The following is a 25269-nucleotide window of genomic DNA, read 5'->3' as shown; positions in this document are numbered from 1 at the left end:
AAATTTTTGTTCCCTTTTAAATGTGATTGATTCCAAAAAATAAAGTATATTTCATCTTAAAAGTTTATTCAGATATTTACAGAAGCCTTGCACGATAATGCGTTACCAGTTTGTATGGAAATGTTAATATGTGAACTCTGGTCCTGTCCTTATCAGATTATAAGATTATCAGTGATCTGAAACAGCTCACAAATACTGCTTGGTACATTTCCACAATCTATGGTCTGATATCACCATGTAAAAACAAATGTAAAAACAAAACATGCCGAAGGTCTGCAAAGGTTGTTTGATAGTATGTAGCTAACCTTGCTTCTGCGTCCTGTTCAGAGTACGGAACTGCTGCAAATCTACAGTATGCAATAGTGTGTAAATGCTTTAAATAAATAAATAATAAAACAAGAAAAAATATCTGAATATCCCCTGGGTTCCTTTCCACATTATTTTTCTTTGGCTAACCGAAGAGGATTCTGTTACCGGCGCACACAGACTTGAACATTCATTCTTACTCCTTTCTTTCCAACGTTCACATATTTCCACCCGGAATGCAATATCCTTGTCCAGGGATGAACTCATACTGCTGTGTGAATGAGAGTAAGAATCTCGGGCCATCTCACCTGGTCACTCAGGAGCAATCTCATTCCCCAGATTGATTTGCTGGCTTGGCCCTGGGGGTGATGGATTGCATGGTACCCTGAGAAAGGGCTGGCTAATCAGAATCCTATACAGAGGATCACCTCATGATGAGCAATATTCTGTGTGTCATGATACATGAGAAGGTACTCTTTTTTTATTGCCTGTAGCTTTTGAAGCGGTGGACGGTGCAAGTAAGCATATTTGGATATGCTACTGGTTCCTGTTGTGTTCCTAACCTGCATACATTGCGTTTTCCTGGCTTAACGCTCCAAGACAGGAATGACTTGTTAATTAGATCAAAATATAAATGGCATGGATACTGAAGGACCGGGGGCTGGAACTTTTGCAACATGTCTTCTCTTTTGCAGTTTGAATAATCCTGCAGGTTTTGTGGTAGACATGTAAAGTTGATAGCACATCATTCAATTGGGGATGGGTCTGGTAATGCGACTGGTAGAGTCGGGGGCTTCAAGTGGTACAGTGCACTGCCACTATGATCGGGAGATTGTTGGTTCGAATCCTGTTCATGTAGCTTGCCATCGGCTACACAATTGGCCTTGCTCTCTCTGGGTGGGTAGCTGGAGCTCTTTACCCTCATCACTTCAAAGGGTGATGTCTAACAGCACAAGGCGTCTGTGAGCTGATGTATCAGAACCAATTCGCTGTGCTTTCTTCCGAGTGTGCTGTGATGCTACTCGGCAATGCTACGTCAGCAACAGTTTAATAGAGGCAGTATCTGACTTCACATGTGTTTGAGGAGGCATGTGCTAGTCTTCACCCTCCTGGTGTTAAGGCATCACTAGTGATGGGTGGAGTCCTAATGAGTGGGTTGAGTAATTGGCCATGTAAACTGGGAGAAAATGGGGGAAAAAAAGGTAGAGTCATTGGTTCCTGGCCTGAATTAATGTTGAAGTGCCTGTACTGAAGACTGATCAACCAGGCCTTTAGGAAATGCTGTTCATCTTGGCCCTGACCACAGAATGTCCGCAAGACTGTGACCCAGAGGGCGTAAGGAAAGTTGTGCTTTCTGTTGAACCCCTGTGTGCCCACTTGATGATATGACCAGAGCTAGACTCTTACTTTTACCAATCAGAGAACCTCTTTTTAGTACTTTCTGATGAGAAACTAGGTGCATCAGGTCATACCTTTGCATTACTACATTTTATTTTAGATGGTCTGCTGTGGTCCATTGATCCTGTGGTATGTACCCTACTAAATTCTGCACTCTTAGCTGTGGTTAGTCTTGGCTGGTGGCTGGTATGCTAGACCCTGGCCCATCCTGTTTGCTAGTATGCCTCATAAATAAGCCCTGTGCCTCACGCAGGCACTCCAACCCACAATTGCAGAACATCCGCCACGTGGCTTCAGCAGGAGGCTTGGTGCTTCAGTGGCAGGAGCAAGGCCAACGACAGCAGCTGTAAAAGAAGGTACTGAGAACAGAACAAACAAAAAAACCCAACAAAATACAATAAAAGGCTGAGACTTCTTGTACCATAGTTGGACCCCAAGGTGAAACCCTGCAGATTAGTGCAGACTATTGCACATCACACAACCACTCGCTCCAAAGCAAAGAAGGCAAAGGCACCCCAGTATTAAGACAACAACCGAGATTGTCCCTGACATCTCAGCCTGGAAACAGAAAAGCAATTTATCAATTTTATCGGGAAAAACAACAGCCTCAGTTTGAGGGCGCGCAACAGCTTGCCGCTCATCTGTGTTTGTGTAAAAAGCAGAAGTTCTCCCCAGTTGTTCTGGAGCTCAGGCAGTGCATTCCCATCCCAGTGCCACATGTTCCTCGCAGCCAGATCCCCGCATTCTTCAGGCCCTGTTCTCATTCATCTACTGTCTGTCTGCTCCTTTCTCTCCGTTTGTTCGCCGGCAGGTCAACAAGACCCTCCCCACATGATAAAGCAGCCCGTTGGTGGTCAGGATGGGCCTCTCACGCAAGCAGCACGGCCTGACGGACCTCTCCGTCTCTCCACAGGAAGCGAAGAAGCTCTACACACGCAGGAACAAAGTCCGGCTAATTTATTGCACCCTGGCCAGAGCGGCCTGCAGCATGACAAAACGCCTCCTGCTGTGAGGCCTGTGTGCAGGGGCCAGCCAGCGGCCTGTGCTTTCAGACCTGGGTCAGACCTTGGATTTAAGAAAAGAGAAAGAGAAAAAGAAAGAGAGGGAGAAGGAGAGAAGGAGGCTGCTTTTTTCTCTTCCTCTAAGGAGGAGGATTCACCAAGCATGAAACATTTGGCAGATTAAACTAATTGGTAGGATGGATCCCGTCCGCGTGCCGAAGCAAAGGATAAGCATCAGTTGATGAGGCTTATTTGTAAAGTGCCTTTAAAGCTGATAATATGCTATTATGGATGAAGGGCCAACTGTCTGAACAGAGCTTTAAGAATAGACCAGACTGGTGTTGGGTGTTTTTCAAGGGTTAAGGGTTAAAGCTAAGCCAGAACCAAACCTTATATAAATACCCAATAAATAATGAATGTATTCTGGACTCTTCGGTTACTATCTCACTGGGGGTTGCTGGTGGTGCAGGCCTAGAATGTCATTTAATAGTAGATTTTAGAATTAGAGTTTCTGTAATGTTTGTGACTCATACAGTACCAGTCAAAAGTTTGGACACATCCCTCTTCATGTAATGTTTTTTTTGTCTTTATTTTTATTATTTTCTAACTGTAGATTAATATCAAAGACATCAAAACTAAAAAGGAATGCAGGTGCAATTATGAAGTAAACAAAAAAGGTGTTCAACAAGCCAAAATATGTTTTATACTTTACTCCTTCAGGGTTTGTACGGTCATGAAAAACCTGGAAGTCATGGAATTTGAAAATAGCGATTTCCAGACCTGAATAAGTTTTGGAAAAATAAAAAATACCCAGACAGTTTTGGGAAAGTCATGAAAATTTGGTGTACAGATCTACTTTCAGCTAACAAATATACATCAGCTCAGAGTTAATTCAGTAATTTAGCTCTACACAATGGAGCTCTCAGGATTTTATTATTACTTAAAAATTGTGTGTCAACATTTCTGTCATTCATTTCAGACCTACTATAATCTGTTTTAATTATAGTTTTAGTTGATTTTTGGTTTTGCCTTAAAGGCATTGAAAAATCTTGGAAATGTATTGGTTAAAACTTGCATGAACCCTGTTCTTTAAAGTAGCAGCTTCTGCTTTGATGCCAACTTTGTCCACTGTTGGCATTATTCTCTCAGTCGTATTTGTGAGGTAGAACCTGGAACGGTTCTCCAACTGCTTCAAATGTATTAAAGTTCTTAGAGTTGCTGGGAAAGTATGTGGTGATCAGAATCCACAAGTTACATGGTTAGCAGTAGCAATTAGACTCTATCTTTTGGTTTCTGTATTTGCACTTCTTTTACCATAGAAACTACTTTGCCATCTGGAAGGTTAGCTGCTCATGTATTTGTTTGCGCTCTGCCACAGTAGTGCAGTGATTATTATGGGATGCTGTAACGTGGGTGCATATCACTCAGCCTGTCCAGCTCTGGCAGGTTGTTTAATTGGCCTTCACTCCTGCTATTGGTGTAATGCTGCACATACAGACAGAGGTCTGGAGTTTCACCCCAAGAGTATTTTATTATTACATTCAGCTCTCAGCTTCCCCATGTCAGACTGATTATTAACCAGCGGCCGTGCATCTCCTCTTCTCTCAGGCACTGTCTGTGCTCCGTAATTAGGGCTGTTTTCACAGGTTTTCTCCTGTTGCTGTGTACAGTGGCCAGCAGACAGGCCACCAGACTGAGGCAGAGGAGGAGGAGAAAGAGGAGGAGGAGAAAGAGGAGGAGGAGAAAGAGGAGGAGGAGAAAGAGGAGGAGGAGAAGGAGGAGATTGGGACACAGTCATCAATCACAGCTGTGTGCTCTCTACTGAAATGTTAATGATGCAACAGAGCGGCGTCCTGCAGCAACGTCCCTCCATAGCATTTATACCTGACATTACGGTGCTGAGGAAGAGCTCTCCTGCCCTGCAGGGATGAATGTATAAAATGGAGAGTTCAGCTTCTGCGGTCTGATTGGCTGAGCCAGGTTTAAATATGCTTTAAAATACTGGATAGTAGCTGATACGGGAGGTGACTGCTTACAATATATTTGAGCTGAGTTTTGTAAGATGGTAGAAAGTTATTAAAAAAGTCATTGGGCTGCTTGTGGAATAATCTAATCTGGGACCATTGTGTTGCCTGGATGATCATCATCATCTTTAAATTGATATATTCAATAGGATATGTCTGAATATGTGCCGCTCATCACCATAAAATAGGTTCACCCAGAACGATTAAACCTACAGGATTCAGAATTCAGAATGGTTGCGGGTCTTCATTGGTGAACACCACCAAAGAATCCATGTCACGCATCCAGAAGGCTAAGGGTTTGATGAAGCTCCTCATTATTGAGCGAATCAAACGGTCAAGCTTTTTTTAAGAAGGCCAAGCTGCTCCCATTCTGCCTTTCACTCTGAGAACTTTACACTGCTCTCTATAATATCTACACTAATAACACAATACTGTACTGTTACTCTCAGTACTTGAGTAGCACATTTTACAATAAACTACTTGCAATACGAAAAGCATCACTGATCCGGATTCCAGTTCCACAGTTTACCCTGAACCCCCAGCAGCTTCAGTCTGCGGCTGACTGAGCTAACAGACCAGCAGTCTGTTAGCGTAGCTAGCATTAGACCGACAGCTGCATGCCGACGTTTGGTCTGTTTTACCCTCGTTATATAAGCTTAAACGTAGGACCAGTAATAAACTTTTATCGGTATTTGTATTGGTATCAGCAGTTTTATATCAGAATCAGATCAGAGCTGAAAAAAGTTGATTGTCCCTCCATTACAAAAAAGTTGAATACTTTAGTACTTCCACTAAAGTGTGAAGCTTAAAGAACTCAACTTCTACTGAAGCCACTTTTTTGATTGAGCACTTTACTCAAGTCTGGGTTTCTAACACTTTATACATGTCTGCTTGTCAGTGTACCCTGATTAAGAGAAATTGTTGGGCCATAAGCAAATATCATGTATTTTGTCAGGTTTATAAAAGCCAGAGGCATAAATTACTTCTAATTTCTAAATGTTAAGAGGGTTTTCAGTCACAAAACCCTAGTTGGCATTGGTCACCAATGACCTACTAGTTAATTGCTTCAGTAACCATCTATGTCTCATGTTCTTTTTGCCCACATTTTGTCTTTTCACAGACCTAAAATAAGTGAAATAAGGTCAGGTTTGTTTTGCTTAGACATGTCGGAAAAATATTCATTGATACTTTAAAGGCCTGACACTGAGCTTTTTTAAGTCACACTGAGGAGTCTGGGGGTAATCGAGGGCAAAGTGAGAGTACACTGCAATCGTTCTCTCAATAACCGTCACTTTCTTTGTTCATTGTTGTGGGAAATGAAGTGAACTCGCTGCAATTGTACTCGTATAGCATGACAACTAACCTGCCATGCTGGACCACTGAATATATTAACACCAACTGTTCTTGTCTCAAAGATAGCAGAGCTTTCCATTTCAGAACTTCAGCAGCTTCAGCAGCAGCAGCAGCAGCATTGTTCAGAGCTGATGGTTTTACTGTGGAGTAACAGGATTGGGGTAATGACCCAGAGGCTCTCAATTTTCCCTCAGGAGACGTGGCTTGGTGTAATGAAATGAGGTGATCTCCTCAGCCTCAGAGTCATTTACTATAAGCTCTCAAATCCACTCAGCGTGTTGAGAGATATAATTTTTTCCAACTTTTTTTGTCGATATTGCTGAAATAGAATCTGCTCCTCCATTGATTTTGCCGTTAGAAGAGATTGATTCATAGCTGTGTATGAACAGCGCGGGACAGGTGCTGATAAAGGGCTGTCTGTGCTGGAGAAATTGCAAAGCAGTGTGATTTACACCCTTTTTCAAATGTCTGCATGAGGGGAGAGGAATTGAAAAGAAAATGATGAAAAACGAATGCGTGAAATGGAAATGAATGATTTGAGAGTGCCAGAAAGTGTGATCCCTCTTTTATATATTATGTGTCTGTAATAACTGTGTAATTACTCATGGATAATTCATGCAACAGCAATGGATCTTATGCCCTCTTAAAAATTAAGGTGCTTCAGGAAAGCTCCTTTGAGCAATGCCGTAAAAAAGATGTGTGTAGAGCGTGAAGAACTTTTACGTCAAAGGAGGTTTTTTTTTAGACATGATTTTATGGAATGAAGAGTGCTTCTTCTATAGCTTTACACAAAGAACCATGTATTACATAAATTGTAACAGTTTTTTTAAGATTTAATGATTATATTCACTGTTACAATGGATCAAAATTAGGTCAGTCACTTTAATATTATTTTTGGGCAATATATTGTCACATATATTTATTGTGATAAATTATATGAAGATAATATTGTAGCATTATAATGCATTTCCACCCTTTTAAAGAATGAAGGCAAAATGGGCAAAAATGATTGAAATCATCTCCATATATTGTATCATAACTCACAATTGTGTTGCTTCAGTAGATTTAACAGCATATGTGGTTATAAATGTGTAATAAACTGTAGGCAATATGTATTTAAATAAATCGATGCTTTGCTGTTGCAGTTTCGAGATACTCTACTGCAATTACTCTAGTCAATACAATTACCAAAGTTAATACATGTGTTATTACATAGGCTATAACTATTGTAATAGCGTCAGAACATCAACAGTATTGACACTGTATTTACGTGATTAATAAGGTGTAGTTACACTGTGTAATTTAAATACAGACTTGGGCAATATGGCAACAATATCATAACAATATAATTTTTTTTAAACATTGAAAATGCACAATATTTATTGTAATATATTGGTGTGCAAACAGAATTCATCAACAGCAGCAAATTCTAAAAATAAATAAATAATTAAAATAATCGAATGATATGTATATTCAGGACTAGCCACACGTTCTGTAGCTTAGCAAGACTAATTGATTGCCATTTTTCTAATAAAATGTCCAGTTGTTGATCTCCACAGCATTGATAATATGCTCAAAAAACATGTGTTGCGTATTATCAAGATTTTAAAATATTGTAATCTTGCCCATCCTTAAAGTAGTCTCCTATTTTTTTTTCCCCGAGGTTTCTACTGTTGCATTAATGTTGCATTAAAATAAACAAAATCTACCCATGACCATGCTAATTTCACGGTGGCCTGCGTTGATTTGTGCTGACCATGAACCTCCTGACCCACTCTTTGTATGCTAGTGTGTGTTTGTATTGGAATGTGGGCCGGGTCACTTTCCTTTCACTCTTTCTTTTTCTCCAATTCAATTACATCCATCGGCTGACATTTTGACTAATCAGCTGCCGGAGAGAAATATTCGTTGCGGTGAGAAACAAATTGAATCGTGGAATAGAACTGAACTATTGAACCAGTGGTTAAAGTGAATTTTTTTAAACGGGGAATTTTAGTAAGAGAAAAGTTCTCTCATTACAGCTGAACTGAATGAGGCTTGTTTCGAGGAACGGTGGAACAATGTATTGTAAATGTATTCTCTAAAACTGCCTTTTTCCCCTGTGATGAAGCGATTTGTAATGTTCCGGTTCGCAAAATCACCCCTCTAACTTGCTTCATCTCCATAACATTGAGGCGGATTCATTATTTATGTATGCAGATTGCTTTTGTTTCCTCAAATTGAAAGACCACATGATGAGGGCTGACATCTATCTCACCTGATCTGCATATGGTAATGTCCTCGTCCTGAGAGAACGAGAGAGAGAGAGAGCGCAAGAGAGAGAGAGAGCGCAAGAGAGAGATTGTTTTATAGACTCAGGCTTCTCTCGCTTTGCAATCAAGGGCTCCACAGCAGTGGAACTGGAGTGCACTAATGGATCTTCAGAGAAGTTCGTTTACCTCCAGCCACTCCTTTTTAAATGGCTGTGCGATTTGAGGTGGAGTTTTCTACATTAGCGTATATTATATCCTGTGGGAGTGTAAGAAAAGATCTATAGTGTAGCATATTGCAATATTGTGTTTTGTAATACTGTATAAAATTTTAATCATTAGTTCACTTGTAAAGATGCTTGATTCACCAAGTTCTTTCTAATACATCACTCTAATATACAGTTATATCCATCTGCAGACCTTGCTAAGCCTGTGAAGATCAGGCAGAAGCCTGTAAATGAGCAGAAGCCTGTAAATGGGCAGAAGCCTGTGAATGGGCAGAAGCCTCCTGCTGGGCAGAAGCCTGTGAACAGGCAGAAAACTGTGAACAGACATACTCCTTCTGAAAAGAGCCCTGGAACAATCCACCTCTTAGGCAGAAGCCTGTGAATTGGCAGAAGCAGAAGCCTGTGACTGGGCACAAGCAGAAGCCTGTGATTTGGCAGAAGCAGAAGCCTGTGAATAGACAAAAGCCTCATGCTGAACAGAAGCCTGTGAACGGGCAAAAGCCTGTGACTGGGCAGAGGCCTGTGACTGGGCAGAGGCCTGTGACTGGGCAGAAGCCTGTGACTGGGCAGAAGCCTGTGACTGGGCAGAAGCCTGTGACTGGGCAGAAGCCTCCTGCTGGGCAGAAGCCTGTGAACGGCCAGAAAACTGTGAACAGACATACTCCTTCTGAAAAGAGGCCTGGAACAAGACAGAATCCACCTCTTAGGCAGAAGCCTGTGACTGGGCAGAAGCAAAAGCCTGCAATTTGGCAGAAGCCTGTGAGTGGGCAGAAGCCTGTGAGTGGGCAGAAGCCTGTGAGTGCGCAGAAGCCAGTGACTGGGCAGAGGCCTGTGACTGGGCAGAATACTTGTTGGAGAGAAACCTGTGGCTGGACAGAAGCCTTTACCACCCAATAAGTCTCATGCTGGGCAGAAGCAGATCATTTTAAAACTGTCACTCTTCAAATGAATTGCCTTAAGTTCACAGGCTGAACATTTTGGACAGTGTACAGTTTTACAGCTTCTATTACAGCTACTCTTTCCATCTTTGCTAGTTAGCTATCTTAATTTACTAATCAAGAGTCACGTCTGCTGAGCAGGAGGCTTCTGTCCAGCCACAGGGAGCTGAACCCTCCTCCATATACCCCCTCACTGCTGCCTCTTATTCGGTATGTTTTCTGTATGTGTTGAACAGGTTAAAGAGCATGGGGAGAGTCGAGATTCTCAAGGACATCTCTTTTATTGTGGAGCCTCTCATTGTCGTAGACGGGCTGTTTCGGCTCTTGCATTCTGATCACGAAGAAAAGAGCGCCTCAAGTGCTGCTGGGGAGATGTCGTAATGCCCAGGGACTATAGTGATGTTCTACTTCATGTTCCTTGTTGTTTTCAAAGCTTTTTTCCATGTCGTTTTTTGTGGAGTGGAGGTCCTGAATGCTGAAATGTTGCGTTTTTTTGTTCTTTTTGAGTTCTGCTTCATTTTGTTACTAAATTGGACTAATTATTCTTCTGAGAACAAAGGCAGCAGTCATTGAGAAGTCTTCATAGGTACTGTTGGGGAAGAGAGAAAGTATTCTATTATTGACCCACAGGCATTCTCATGGGAAGAAACGGAAGACAAAGGCTTGGGCAGGAACGCCGAGTGGCCGAACCATAGGGCCTCCCTGTAGGCATGCTCGAAATATGACTGTGGCCCTTTCAGGCGCTGGAGCTGGGTGATGACACATACTTGGCAGGGGGAAACAAAGACTTTCGCTAACTGCCAATGCGGCACTCCATTTTCTTCTCCGAGCTGGCACAAATGGGATATAATTGTGCATTGTTCAAAAGAGCATTTCTGGCCTGGTTTTTAGTTCTTAGACTGCTAGAAAGCGAAGCGAAGGTGCATCAGTTGCAGTTTGCATCTAATTTGTGCTTTTTCACTTGGAGAAACTTGGTGGGCAGTTAGAAGAAGCACATGAAATAATGCTCATGTTGCAGAACATCTCTCCAGCAGTTTGAAAGAAACTTGATTACAGTGTGCAGTCGGTCTCCATTTCATTCTGGTGCCTCTGTCAGTACAGCGGGAATGTGAGCTTCATGGGGCTTTGATTATAAGGACCAGACACTTGAGTGTGGTTTGTTTAGTTTTCAGCTAAAATCACACGCCTTTGTTTTGGATGGATTTGTCTGAAGACACAGTGAGGTTGATGGGTGCCACCGACATCGCTGTGGGTTTTATCTCGCAGCCGCAGAGCTTACTGAGTTCTGCCTCAAGTCGTCTGAGGGAACCGGGCTCTAGGTTACGTCGTCTCTCTTCTGACATCACTTCTCGTTAGCGCCAATCTAGTGACCCTAGTGCCTAGGGAGGGTAGGGAGAGTGCTATAAGCAAACAGGCCCCGACACGTCCAGCAACACTGTAGCCTGCATGCTGATTAGGTAGTAGATCTACCTAGAGCTCGGTCACATGATCCCCCAACTTTCCCCAAGAGGCCATAGGCGTGCGGTCGTGAAAAAAAAAGAATGTTGTGTGGCCTGGAAAAGGAATCACCAGAGCTCTCTTTTCGCTCATTTTCACAGAAACAACCAGAGGTCTCTTTTTTTTTCCTCTTCCTCCTGGTCTCTCCTTCTCTTTCGCTCCATCGCTCTCTCTCTCTCCCTGTCTCTTCCTCCCCCTCTTCCCATTTCCATATCTCACTGAAGCACCTTTCTCACACTGGAGGAAGGTAATTGACTAAATGTTGCACTTACAGTTGCAACACTTGCAACATCCTCCGCCTGACAGCAGCACATTTCTTCCTTTCACTAGTTTACATAACTTTCCCTGAATTCCAAATACTTATATTTAAACCCAAACTTTGCTGGTTTGGTGTTGCACTAATGCTATGAAGCTAACATTGCTAACAGTTCATTAAAGCGTGAGCATGCTGGTTATTTATCATCGTTTCCCAATCATTATATGCTCACCTCAAACTGTGTTACTTTAGTTATTTAAGAATATTAAAAAGACATTGTTCAGATAAGAACTGATTTGAACAGGACAGACTTTCTGCAGCCTGAATGGTAAAATAAACAAATGACTGAATTTTAGTGGGATTTTAGTCAGATTTAAAGCTGTTTTTTTTTTAATTAATGTCAGCTAGCATGCTAAATAAGTTAGAGTAACAGCTTCTCTCTCCTGATTTGCTGAAGAAAAAGATTTGTAATTGATAAACTGAACTGACTAATCAACCTTTATCAAATGATTCATTTTAAACATATGCACAATGTTCACATAGTCTGTGATCCTGTAAATAAATTCGAATTGTGCCTTATCTTTTTTGGGGTATAAAATAAAGCAGGGTCGGACAGTACAAAGACCAAAATAAACCCAGGACCATCTGCACTGCTTGCACAGTTTACTCCCTGCCCTCACTAATACAGTATACTGCTGTAATATTGTGAGATAGTATGCATATATTGAAAAACTTAACACTACTGACTAAATCACTTGTAATTTGTGTTCTTAATGCTAATTCTATTAGTCCAAAAATCTGATTTGTATTTGATTTCCTCTGCATTGAAAATCAACCCAAATAGACTTGCTGATGTAGTTTCTGACAGTGTAAGCCACCAGTCAGCAACTCTCACCCTGAAGATCTTCTTAAATCGAACAAGCCTTAATCAGCTAATCAAAGCCTTTGGAATGGAATAATTAGATGGGTCAGGTTGCTGGTGGTAGCAAAAGAATTAGAAGACGTGTTTGTTTATTTTTTTAGAAACTGTCTATACTGTTCAGAAGAAGGCTTTCTACTACATTTAGGAGCATTGCTGTGAAGAGTTGATTGCATTCAGTGTGAAGAGTATTGCTTAGGTCAGGATGTTGGGAATAGAGATCTGTTTCACGATTAATTTGGTTAATTTCGAATTACAGTTTTAGTGTGATTATCAAAATGGAGTATCACAATTGTACAGACAGACATTTTATCTTTTTAACCTAAAATATCCAAAAAAAAGCTACTCATTTCTGAAGTGTTTATCTGTCTTACCTTGGTTACCGGTGCCACCCACAGACTAACGCGCCAATATTTTATAACCATTCAGTCTGAGGACTGAGCTCCTACTGAAAAAAGTTCCAGCACTGTTCTGGCACTTTTGTCACAAACACCCAGCACGATAAAGCATAAATTTAGCTAGAAATACACATTCCAAAGAATCCTCACCGGAGAGTCTTCGCTCTCCGGTGAGGATCCGTGATTAATTGTGGGAAGCAATAATAATCTATTCTTCAAAGTTTCTTTTGTGACCCGTTTAGTGCATTATTTCTTAATTTTTAGTTCTAGTTTGAATCAGTGATTCACTCAATGAGTCAACTCAAACCGATTGAACACCAAACAACTTTTTTTTTTAATACAGGTAAACCTAGTTTTAAACCATTAATTTGTCGTCTGTAGTTTGATTTTTATTAGTGGTAAATAAACAATTATAATCGCAACCCTTTTTTTTGTGATCTGATTTTTTTTTTTTTTTTTTTTTACATAATCGTCCAGTACTAGTTTTAGCAGTGCAATTTAAAGTACCTGAATTCATTTATTTGAGGGGTTACTTTCAAACATTTTTCTGACTGTTGAAAATTGCAAGGAAGTAGATCTCCAGGGGGAGGGTGAAAGATCATTTGCATTACCCTCCACGTAAGCAGAATTAAAAATTCAACTTTAAACTCAAAGTTTTTCTAACTAATCAACTACAGTTTGGGAAAAATGTGTAAAATTTATTTGCCTCACTGACACTTTAAGCATGGATGAATCGTGGAGTTCCTGTAGCTTATTTATTTGAGAGAGCTCCTCTTGGAGACCTCTGGCTGCTAAGTATGGCAGATGCTTCAGTTCTAACCCTGGGGTAGTGAGTGCGGTTAGTTTTTCCTGGCCCAGGGTAAAGCAGAGTGAACCAGGCGTACAGCAGAACTGAGAGAGCTCATATACTGGCCTCCGCACGCCAGTATGAAGATCTAATTTGACAAATGGATTAGAGAGAACAAAATGGGCATACCTGAATAAACATAGAGCAGACAAGTCTTGCCAAAGGAAGAATGGAATGATTTTTTCATTGAGTGTGGAATTTTAATGATGTGTTTGATGATAGATCATTGGTTTTCATGAAGTTTTAGCTTACTTAGCTAGGCAGTTTGCTGTGTCATTTGATTCTGTGCAGACTGGGCAAAGAACAAGTTTCTTTCACCTTGAGGCTGCGAGGCCCTTCAGCAGCACAGTTTTCTTTTGGAGGTGTGTTGAACAGTATGCTGAAAAATGCACATTCCTCCCCCATTCTCCATCTGTTCTCTGAGGTGGCAGGTGGATGCGGTCGCTACTGGCAACCGAGCAAGGCAGAGTACCAGCTATAAGCACAGGCTTAAAGGTCCAGACACTCTCTGCAGCCTGGATGAAATGTTGAACTTTGTACTTCATACACAGTGTTGAGTTGTGCTTCTGTAAATTGTGATGGCTAGACATTTGAGGGGTCAGTTTCTACCAAAAGCAGTCCAAGAGGGGCAACCTGTGAACCTGCAACAGGGACAGTGATACGAAACAGAAGAAGAACACAGGTCAATGTGAGCTGAATTATCTTTTGGAGTTTGGGGACAAAATAGCATTTCTGAAGTTGTGTCATAGAATCACCACTCACATTGGACAGTGCAGTGGATGGTAATGATTGTAACCGGTGGCAACTGACTATAATTATCTAGCAATTTTGGCACATCTATCTGAAAAATCACATCCATCTCACAGGTCAGTGCAGCACAATACTAGTCAATGGAAAAGTCCATTGGAAAAGTAGAATATAGTGTAAACTGAAGTGTTCAGCCGCTACAGGTGAATGAAGTCAGGCATGGTGATTACAAAGACATTGGTGTCCAATTATACAAGCTTCTAGTGATTAATTATGATTAAATTAAAAAAAGCAAATAGGATTGATATAAGCTTGCACAGGGCTAGAATAGTAACATTATCTTAGCTAACTTGGGCTTTGCATTTGTTTGTTAACCAAATCAAGTGCATCAAGTGCAAAAGTACAAGACTGAGAAACAGCTTTATTCCAGAAGCTGTGAGACTCTTAAACTCCACCTAGACAACACACACTGCACTGACTAAGACACTTTATCATTATTGCTCTTCATTCACACTATTATGCTGCTATAGCAAAACTTACACTCTGGTTGCTCATGCTGCTACCTGCTTACTCTCCCTATTTTTTGTGTATTTATCTTGATTTCTATTGTATTCTATTTGATTTTTTATTCTATTCATTTTATCTTATATTTATAACAATATAATCTTTTTAGCAATTGCTCTTTGGGCGTGAACTGGACAGTTATGTGACACTGTTTCCCAGATTTTCATTCACTTTGCCGCTTTTTGCCACAAAAAAAGCCTAAATTTAGGTTTGTCTAGTTTTGCAATAGCTAAACTACAAATTAAAGAAATGTATTTGAACACTTAACCTTTTTAATAAACAAGCATACACATCAGGAGTAGCAGTCCTAATCTAATTATCAATTTATTTTATTAGTGCTTCTTTAGTCATACATTTACCCCAGGAGTGCTCTTTTAATTATGAAGGATGCCAGTATTTTAAGGATTCAAGGAGCCTTTATTGTCAATCACATCATCAAACATGCGGTACATGAGGTGGAACGAAATTGTGATCTCACTTTTGTTCAGTTTCGGTTTTGGACAGAATAATTCATTTTGGCATGTGCAGTTGTTTGTCGTGGTCTGTCCGTCTCTGTGTGCATCTGTTGTTGTTCTGCCCTGTGTTAATTGCCTGTGGTAATTATGAGTGCCGTGGGGACTGATAACGGCGGGGCGCAGCAAGCGTGCGATCACACGTGTCTTGTTCTATCCATCACAGGTTTTAATTACAGGCCTGTATGTTTCCACACGCACCTCAAAGGGGCCTAATGACGCTTGCTGATTCTCCAGCCTGTCTACATGCGCTCACACTTTATAAGGGTGGGGGGGGGGGTAGTGTGCGACTCACAGCGAGACGCCACATCAGAGGGCATCGCGAGGACTTTGGCATAGATGACGAATAAATGACACAATCTGTGGGTGTCTGTGTGCATGTGGATCTGTCGGTGCGTGTGTGTGGTGTGTGTGTTTGGGTGTGATGGCTCTTCTCTATTGTTGTCAGGACCAGAGCAGACAGTGTGAGCTCTGTGGGTGTCCGTGGCCTCCTGAGCATATCCACCCCTGTGTCTCTTTGTTCTGCTGTACAGATCTGTGCTTTTATTAGCCCCTCTGCAAACACGTTTAGATATCCCCCATGTCGCTCTGGCCACTGGGGAGGACCAGGCCAGTCTCTCTTTAATGTTCCCAGCCCACATTCTCCACCACATCCTAATCGCCCCCTATTTGTTCCCTCTCTCTCTCGTTCCTTTCACTCCTTTCCACCCAACCTCCTCCCACCGGGATAGCCAGCATTCAAGCACTGGCACAGGCCAGCTCGTTTGATTGACGGGCCTTTGGTCCTGCTCTCTCCACGCTTCGTTATGCCAACATGGAGATGCTTCTCTTCTCGCTCCTCTGTTTGTTTTTGCTCAAGGGTGTGGTGCATGTCCTCAATCACTGAATCAGCCACAGTGGAGCATGAGTCCATGTGCTCTCTCTCTCTCTCTCTCTCTCTCTCTCTCTCTTTCTCTCTCTCTCTCTCTCTCTCTCTCTCTCTCTCTCTCTCTCTCTTTCTCTCTCTCTCTCGCTCTCTCTTTCTCTCTCTTTCTCTCAGTCTGTGGCTTAGTCAACAGTCTCTTTTTGCTCTTTGTTCCAAGAATGTTTTGAGTTATTTACTAAATTGCACATTATTCCAAAGAGGAATGTCATCATGAATTTTAAACAGAAGCAAAAAATGCAGTGCTTCTTAGGGATTGTCTGAATTGAGGATTTAAGAAGTGCTCACAATGGTCACTTTGTAAAGTACATGATTACATTAAATGCTTCATAGGCCTGTCACAATAAATTTTTTTGTGGACGATATATCATTCCAGAAATATTGAGATATAAACGATATTATTGTCATTTTAAAACCGATTAAATTCCAATGACCAAAATGATAATAGTACAGCATAACAAACCAATCATACTATTTTAAATACAACATTTTAAATGATCATCATTTGGAAAATACATATTTGTTTCTTCACCTACTGCTGTGGTCAATGTTTCTATGGAGTCACAGTTATTAAAACATTGGTCATTTAGCATGACTATCTAAAATACTGTTGACTGTTATATAGGTGAACAAACATTCAAATGAACACAATAGATGATATCACAATTATCAAAATCATTGAGGTCATGTCTATTTATTGCACAATAAGTCGATAATGCAAATGTTGTGACAGGCCTAATGCTTCATCATCAATACAAAGACAGTTTTAAAGCATGTTTATTTCCTTTTTTTTGCTTTTTGCTTTATTACAGTTTGCATTTACGGTATATTATAAACACTAAATCACTGTTTTCTCTACATATATTGTTATATCATTGTCCCTACTGCTTTAAAAGTTCATGAAATGTCATCAGATCACAAATACACAGCCATACTTTTAATTTGATGGTTAGATGTCTTAGTTCCTAAACCTGTCTTTTAATCACTGCACAAACAATAAAGAGACAAATAACAAAGACAAGGACAGGAGAGACAAAAGAAATGTGGATTAAATTAGCTGTAAGTTAACGTTAGCGCTATTTAACACAACACAAGACCACGGAAAGTCACAGTAGATCACATGGCCTGATATTGTACACAGACAAATTCTATGGTTAAGATAACTCATCTAATGTTACTATCCTGGTCCTGTACAGCCTTTAGTGTGAAATTAACTTGAACCTGGGGTTTATTGGTTATCCCTCTGTGCCATATTTGAATAAGGCTATATACAGCAGTGCTCTGAAACCCTTTGAAAGCTATGCTGCTGATGTTTATCTACTGGGGAAGTTTAGGTCTGCTGCTGCTTTGGAACATCTGTAAATATGACATAGATGTTGTAATCCAAACAGGTAGACAGTGATAGTTAACATATATTTAATTGCATTCTAAGATTGCAAAGCCCTTGAGGGTGATGCTATCTGCCTCATGTTTTTGCTATACAATTACTTCAGTGATTTTCCCTAACTATGATTAATCTCTGTAGAGCCAATAAAACTTCCACGCCACATTTTTGCTTTGCATACTATGTAGGCCAAAACAGTTTATGTATCAACACAAGACCACGTAAGTCAATGTAGATCACATGGCTTGATATTCTACACAAACAAATGCTAAAGTTAAGTTAACTCATCTAATGTTACTATCCTGGTCCTGTACAGCTTGTATCTTTCATCGAAAAACTGAATCTCTGTATTATAAACAGTGTTGGGCACGTTTAAGTAATTAGTTATAGTTACTCGTTACTTCTCCAAAAAAGTAACTGAGTTACAAACGGAGTTACTCCACTATAAAAGTAATTAGTTACCAGTAAAAGTAACTATGCGTTACTTTTTATTATTCGCCCGTCAAAAAAAGGAAATCAATTATGCATTTACTATTATTATTAGAAAAATAACAAATGAAAAAGAACCCAAAATGTTGACAAAAATATAATCTAATGAATTTCAAAAAAACAAAACGAAATTCTCCACAGAAACAAAGAAAATTACTAAAACTTGTAACACTGAAAAAAACGGAAAAAACTGAAAAACGCGTCTGGGGATGAAATTAAACAAACCAAGCCACACTCAAAGGAAATATGTATATATAAACAAAACAAAATAATGGACAAAAACAACAATCTAATGACCGTTAAAATGGTATTAATATAACAGCTTCACCAAAAGAGAATAGAGCTTAGATCGTGCCCAAAAAATCCGACCCGACCCAGCCCTAGCCCGTGCACGTTCTGCCCGAGCCCGAACCATGAACTGTCATTATGAGCCCGACCCGATCCGCCCCATAAACTGTCTGTTTTCGGGCTGATTGAATGAGCGAAATATAATCAGAATTATGGTAATTAACACTGTAACATAATAGCACAGAACTATTATTTAATTTAAATGATTTTTAAGAACAGCTACACACAGTGCTGCAAGTCAAACGCGGAGGCGTTCATGTGCGCCCAGAGCTACGTGATTACATTTTTCATTTTTATTATAGTTTAATTTTATTTATTTATTTATTTATTTTCTGTTCAGTAAGTTTTTAGGGTGGGCTTGCTAGTTTTTATTAGTTTCCACACATCTCATCAGAGAGATCAATCTAATAAACGTGAGAGAGAGAGAAAGAGAGAGAGAGAAAGAGAGAGAGATTTGCCTGTTCTGGTATGAGCTACTCACAGTTCTCACACACTGAATCTCCTGTTTCTCTTTCATCTGCCTGGCGCTCATATTGTAATCCCATACATAGTTCTGCAGTTTCTCAGTGTTTTCTGTCGTATTTTGCGGCTAGCGCGAGCGCTTTACCCAAGAACTAACGGACCACAAGGTGCCGCGTGCTCGGCACAACACCTCCCGCTGTACAACAGCGCTTATAAATAAATTAAACACGAAAATGAGGGTATTCTATCAGTAATTTCAGTTCGTTTTAGTTAGTTTTATAAACACAAAATACAGTTCGAGAGAGTTATGTTTTTTTCCTTTTAATTACCGTTTTTTATTAGATTCAGTTAACACAAATGTTTTTTTCACTTTCAGTTTTCGCTATTTCGTTCGCTTTAGTGAACAATAATAATTGGATACTTAGCAACATTGTAATTATCACACCAGAGCTTTATATAAAATAAAAATAGGAGCCCGATTTCGGGTCGGTCCTCGGGTCAGGTCGGGTTCTGGCAGAGAATTTAAGCTCTAAAAGAGAAAGCAGCAGCACCACAAAAACCGGAGCAGCTAAAAAGAGCTTAACGTCCTTAATTCGGAACTTGGGCTGTCCACGGCAATCACTGAATTAATTAGAGCAGCAAATCGTCACAATTGTGCCTCACTTCACCACGCCAAACCACAGGCACAGCGGCCAGAAGCTCAAGTTCACCGGAAAAAGGAGGGGTTAACCAGGGCAAAGCGAAGCTAAAAAAAAAAAAAAGAAAAAAAGTTAATAGAGCGGCTAAAGTAAAGTGCAGTAACTGGGTGTCGGAAATGGTAACTGCGGTATAGTTACAGTCATAGTAATTAGTTAGATTACTCGTTACTGAAAAAAAGTAACAGCGTTAGTAACTGAGTAAAGTATACAATGAACTCAAACATGTGGTTTATTGGTTCTCTCTCTGCCAACTTTCATTAAGGCTATATATAGCAGTGCTCTAAAACCTTCTGAAAGCTATGCTGCTAACATATATTTAATTGCATTCTGAGATTGCATAGCTCTTGAGGTATGGCTATGCCACTCCTTTCTGTTGATGCTACCTGCCTCATGTCTTTGCTGTTATATTACTTTAGTGATTTTCCCTGACTATGATTCATCTCTGTGCAGCCAATAAAATGTCCACACCATATTTTTGCTTCATATCCTATGCAGTCCAAAATACACCAGTGAGACACACACCCACAAATGCACACAAACTGAACTGCTAGCCCTAGCCAAGCTATAGCTGTTTGAGGTTGCTGAAAGCCTCTATATTGCTGTCCTCAGTTCACTTTAGTTGATTCTGCTCTGACAGCACTCATCAGATTGTTAGTCTTTACTGCAGAAGGCTTGGTTGGTGTGCTCTGAGCGTGAGATCAATAAGACCTCGCCGTGTTCCAGCACTATCCATCACTCTGGTTCAAGGACAGACTCTGACTTTAGGTGCTGCTCATGCTTGAAGGTGAGCGCCAGGTCCAGGCTGCTGAAGATGAGTAACCTTCAGAAAGCTGAAGAAGTGTTGTGCACTTTCATTCCCTCATTACCACACACACACACATTCTCACACACACACACACACAGATTCACACATGCACTCACGCTGCACTTCACATACCCCGGGCAGGAGTGTGAGTTCAGCCCTGTCCTTTCAGTGATCTGTCAGGGCTGGCTTGTCAGCTCTAAGAGCTTTCTGTGGTGATGAATGTCTATGGCTGCCCACTGCGGGCCCCTCACACAATAACTGAGCAAGTGCCATGATATGAGAGCCGCCATGCCTTTCACTGCCCAAAGCAATGTCAGTGCTCTGAGAGATTCCATTCCATTCCAGTTTCTTAGCACCCGGAGAGCGGTCCTATCAGCACCTTTGAACTGACCGACAGGCTGAATTCATTAAGCTACAGGGAGAATTTGACCATGTCGTCAGCGCAGTGTTCCTGTGAAAGAGATTTGATGGCTGACACTCTGAAAAGAAAACAGTTTCAAATCCATTTAAATTCATTTTCTGCCTATAAATCCAGTATTTAATGATATTTAATGATTTCTTTTTCACTCATTATTACTCATTATGTGTTGGATGGATGGATGGATGGATGAATGGATTGAATACTAGGACTAGACAATACATTATGAATACTGATATATTTTAAACAGTCTTGTGTAAATTACGTTATGGAAACCTTGTGGTGACTATATTTTATGACAAAGCATTGATTAAAAAAAAAAAAGTAATTTAAAGAATATACTACTGCAATAAATAAATAAATAAATATATATATATATATATATATATATATATATATATATATATATATATATATATATATATATATATATATATATACCTGTATAATAAATAGTTATGTAGTATAGTATAGTATAAATATAATAGTTTCATACATTAATTAGAAACAAAAAATCTAAAAATATTTGTCAATTATAGTAAACAGTAACCAAGACCCTGAATTTGTATAAAATAACAGTGTAACAAAAAATATAGCAATAATAACCTGTAAGAACAAAATTCTACCCCAAAACTAATGTGAAGCATATTTAGTGCAAATAAATTTAAAACAAGCAATTTAAGTAAATACATTAAACAGCAAAATAAATATACGGGTGTATGGGTTTTTTATTGTCAGACTTTTTGGTGATATTGCGTATGAAACGAAACGCCTCTAATCACAATGTAACAAGAATTGTTACTTTTGGTGTTTAGTTTGGCTTTGGGCAGAATGGTTAATTTTGCTACATAGCAGGTCTGAAGTAGATTGTTTTGAGGGAGTTTGAAGAGAAGAAATAGTAAGAACCAATCGGATAGGGATTAAGGATTATTTGTTATGTCTGCTTGTGTCTCTAGTTTTAAGAAGTTAATATAACTGAGAGTAGAGGTGATCAATATGACTTTTATTGTGTTATTTTCTTATTGTATCGACAATGTACTTTGTTGGACAATATATAAGTTAAGGGACTGCTACTGATGCATTTTGACTGTGATCATGTGTATCGAGATTGTACGTTGATTAGCTCTAATATTTGTATTTTACGTAAAATATAGACATCCTCACTGAAGAGTACTCAACCTTCTCTCTGTTTCTTTCACAGCCGGGCAATCAAAACCAACCAGGACCTTCTCCCCGAGACGCCCTGGGTCAACGTCTTCTACGACGACTTCTGGGGAACGCTGCTCACCCACAGCGGCAGCCACAAGTCCTACCGGCCGCTCTGCACGCTCTCCTTTCGCCTGAACTACGCTGTGGGGGGTCTGGAGCCGTGGAGCTATCACCTTGTGAACGTGGTGCTGCACTGTGCGGTGACTGCGCTGTTCTCTAGCCTGGCGGGTGCGCTGCTGGGACGGGGATGCTGGAGGCTGCTGGCCGGCCTGCTCTTCGCCTCCCACCCTGTCCACACGGAGGCGGTGGCCGGCATCGTGGGCAGGGCAGATGTGGGAGCCGCGCTTTTCTTTCTGCTGGCGCTGCGCTGCTACGTATGCCACTGCACCCTGCGGGCTGAGGGGGCCTGGGGCCAGTGCTGGGCATGGTTCCTGGGCAGTCTAGCCTGCTCTGCCTGCAGCATGCTGTGGAAGGAGCAGGGCGTCACCGTGCTGGCTGTAGCGGCCGCGTACGACGTGTTCGTCTTCCACAGGATGAGCCTTAAGCAGCTTCCAGGAATCTTCTATAAGGTAATTAATTGCTGAGTATTGTACGCACAATGTTCACATGGCTTTTAATGAAAGAAACTTCTTCTTAATTTAACCTCCTAAATTTCGAATGTTATGGCCACTTGCTATTTCCCCATTCAGAATAGAGTTTTATTGGCCTGCAGCCTGCTCCTAAGTCCGATAACCGTTCAGAGGTGAACATATCAAACTGTAGTCAGCATGTTTACCGTGTTAAAACAAGGTACGTGGGACAAACCTCTAGCTAATATCGCCCTGGCTTACTGGAGCACTCAGGATGTCTAAGTTTAGCTCTGTCAGGCAGCATTAGTTGTTAACCACTAGCAGTTAGCTGCTAATGCTCCAGCCTTAGTGCTGGAGAAATTTGGGAATCTAAGCTTACTGTAAATAAACAAAAGCGCTTTACTCACCTAAATAAACATGTTTCAGAAGAGAAATCTGTGTAGATTAACCTCCAGCACTCGTTTGACTTTAAAAGAAAGTCTTTTTTATTACAGTTTTGATTACTTAGCTTGGCTAAGTAAACCCCTCACCACCACTCAGCGGCGAGACCTCCTAAATTAAAAGTTCCATATAGTGCCTCTTAAAATGCACATTGTAATCCGGTGCATCTTATGTATGAAATTAAACCAGAAAATAGACGCTCATTGATGCACCTTATAATACGATGTGCCTTATAGTGTGAAGAATACGAAAGTATGTATTTGTTATATGTTACATATAGCCAAAGTCTCAGGAGGCATTTACTCTGCTGAAATCAGAGAGTTCTAACTCTCATAAATTTCCTCATTAAAACACTAATATTAGGATAAATACACCAAACTAAACACCAGTACTAAAAGAGCTTCTTCTGCTGCTTCTAGCATGCATGCAGCGTGTTTCCAAATTGTTAATGACTTCAGAATTAATTAAAACATTAGCGCATGTGGGCAAAACCAAAAGTATTTAGATTGCATCTATTTTTTATGCCATTCAGTTTCAGTTATAGAGCTTTATAATATGAATATGAACATGACCATGGCTACAAAATGATGTCAGACCTTGAGTGGTCTGTGTGGTTTCTATTTTTCGATGTGAATCACCAAAAAAAAAAAAAAAAAAAAAGAAATCCAGAAATGTTTATAGGAATAATGGTTAGTTGCGGCTGACGCTTTTTATGTTTTATCCCATGTTGTCATTTCCTGTGCTCCCATCATTTCATGAGTGCTCTGTGACCCATAACTGGAAAGCTGATATGTGTGCGGACTCAGTGGGTGTGTATGTGTGTGTTTTGTTTGCTTTTCATTAGGATGAAATGTGGAAAACAGCTCCGCTGTGTATTCAGCTGAGTGATCCTGTATGAACCCAAGTTTTTTCCCTTCGAAGTGCTACGAAAATATACAAGAGCAGAGGGCAAGCTAAGGGAACGCTTGGAGCTGGCTTTGTTTACGTGCAACTGGCCAATGCTATTTGTGTTTTCTTATAAAAGGGGCGGAGTATTTGCAGTTGCATAAGGCCTTCGGTGCAGGCTTGTGCTTCATTAGAGGCTCTGTTTTCTTTCTCCAGTCACAGTAGTAAGACTCAGTGTCAACTGTGTAAGCTCTACTGACCCATTCTGCTCTTATAAACAAGCAAAATCTCTGTTTATTCACACCGTCTCGCTGCTAAATGCTTTATTCTGCAAACACGCTCTTTAAAGAGCCTATGATAGAAGAGTTTCAGTGCTATGAGATTCTCACAAGGTATTTAGAGGTGAGCAATATGATAAAATTATATAAATAATATCACAATATGCAGGGTACTTCTACACTAATGATATTCTTGGTGATATGACAGATCACAGAAAATATACGTCAGCAACAAAATAAATGTTAAAGTTTTATTTAGTTTTAAGTTTTAAATATTCAGTAGAGAAGCAAAACAATATAGAACAATATTAGAAACAATTGCGGGTGGGCTAAGGCGATGCCACTATGATTGGGAGATTGCTGGTTCGAATCCCGCTCATGCAGCTTGCCATCAGCTGCCGGAGCCCCGAGAGAGAACCGTTGGCCTTGTTCTCTCTGGGTGTTTAGATGGTGCTCTCTTTCCACATCACTCCAAAGGGACAAGGACAAAGCACAAGGCGTCTGTGAGCTGATGTATCGAAACCGAGTCGCAGCACTTTCCTCCGAGCGCGCTGTGATTCTACTCGGCAATGCTGCATCAGCAGCAGTTCAACTAGCAGTTCAAATACGTGTATCGGAGGAGGCATGTGCTAGTCTTCACCCTCCTGTTGTTGGGGCATCACTAGTGATAGTGGTAGTAGTGGGAGAAACTAGGGAGAAAATGGGATAAAAAAAAAAGAGAAAAGAAATTGTAGAATTTTCTGAAGGTTAATTCGAACCTGCAGTTTTGAAGCCTATAATAGTGAGTTTGCCGCAATGCTAACAGCTTGTTGAAACTGCTAAGCCCAGCAGTGTTAAAATTGGTTATTCACTGTGATATAAGCAACCAGTACTTCTGAATGATAAAAATCATTTTTTTTATATCATGGTTTACAGTGAATCTGATTACCGCAGCAGCTCTCTATAATAACTGCAGAATTTGCTCAGTAGTAGCACTAATAGACCTGAGAATGGTGTGCTAATGGTCTGAAATGGTTTAACTACATCACAAATAGCTTGAGACAAATGGACCTCTAATAATAAGTCATCATGACGTTGATGTATTTTGTTTAGATGAGAAACTAATTAGACCAGTGATCAATCATA

At 40.4% G+C, this 25269-nt stretch overlaps 1 protein-coding gene across 1 annotated transcript in view; it reads left to right on the top strand.

Annotated features, from left to right (window-relative positions):
- The window catches only part of tmtc2b (transmembrane O-mannosyltransferase targeting cadherins 2b), a 184260-nt gene that overhangs the window by 68576 nt on the left and 90415 nt on the right, over positions 1-25269 (top strand). Inside the window, exon 2 of the mRNA XM_022679614.2 lies at positions 21964-22540. Within this exon, the coding sequence (XP_022535335.2) occupies positions 21964-22540 (577 nt within the window). The remainder of the gene's footprint in view (positions 1-21963; positions 22541-25269) is intronic.

This window comes from Astyanax mexicanus, chromosome 9, assembly GCF_023375975.1.
Source record: "Astyanax mexicanus isolate ESR-SI-001 chromosome 9, AstMex3_surface, whole genome shotgun sequence".
Taxonomy (NCBI): domain Eukaryota; kingdom Metazoa; phylum Chordata; class Actinopteri; order Characiformes; family Acestrorhamphidae; genus Astyanax; species Astyanax mexicanus.
The sequence above is the reverse complement of the archived record's forward strand: the minus strand, read 5'-3'. Positions and strand labels throughout refer to the sequence as shown.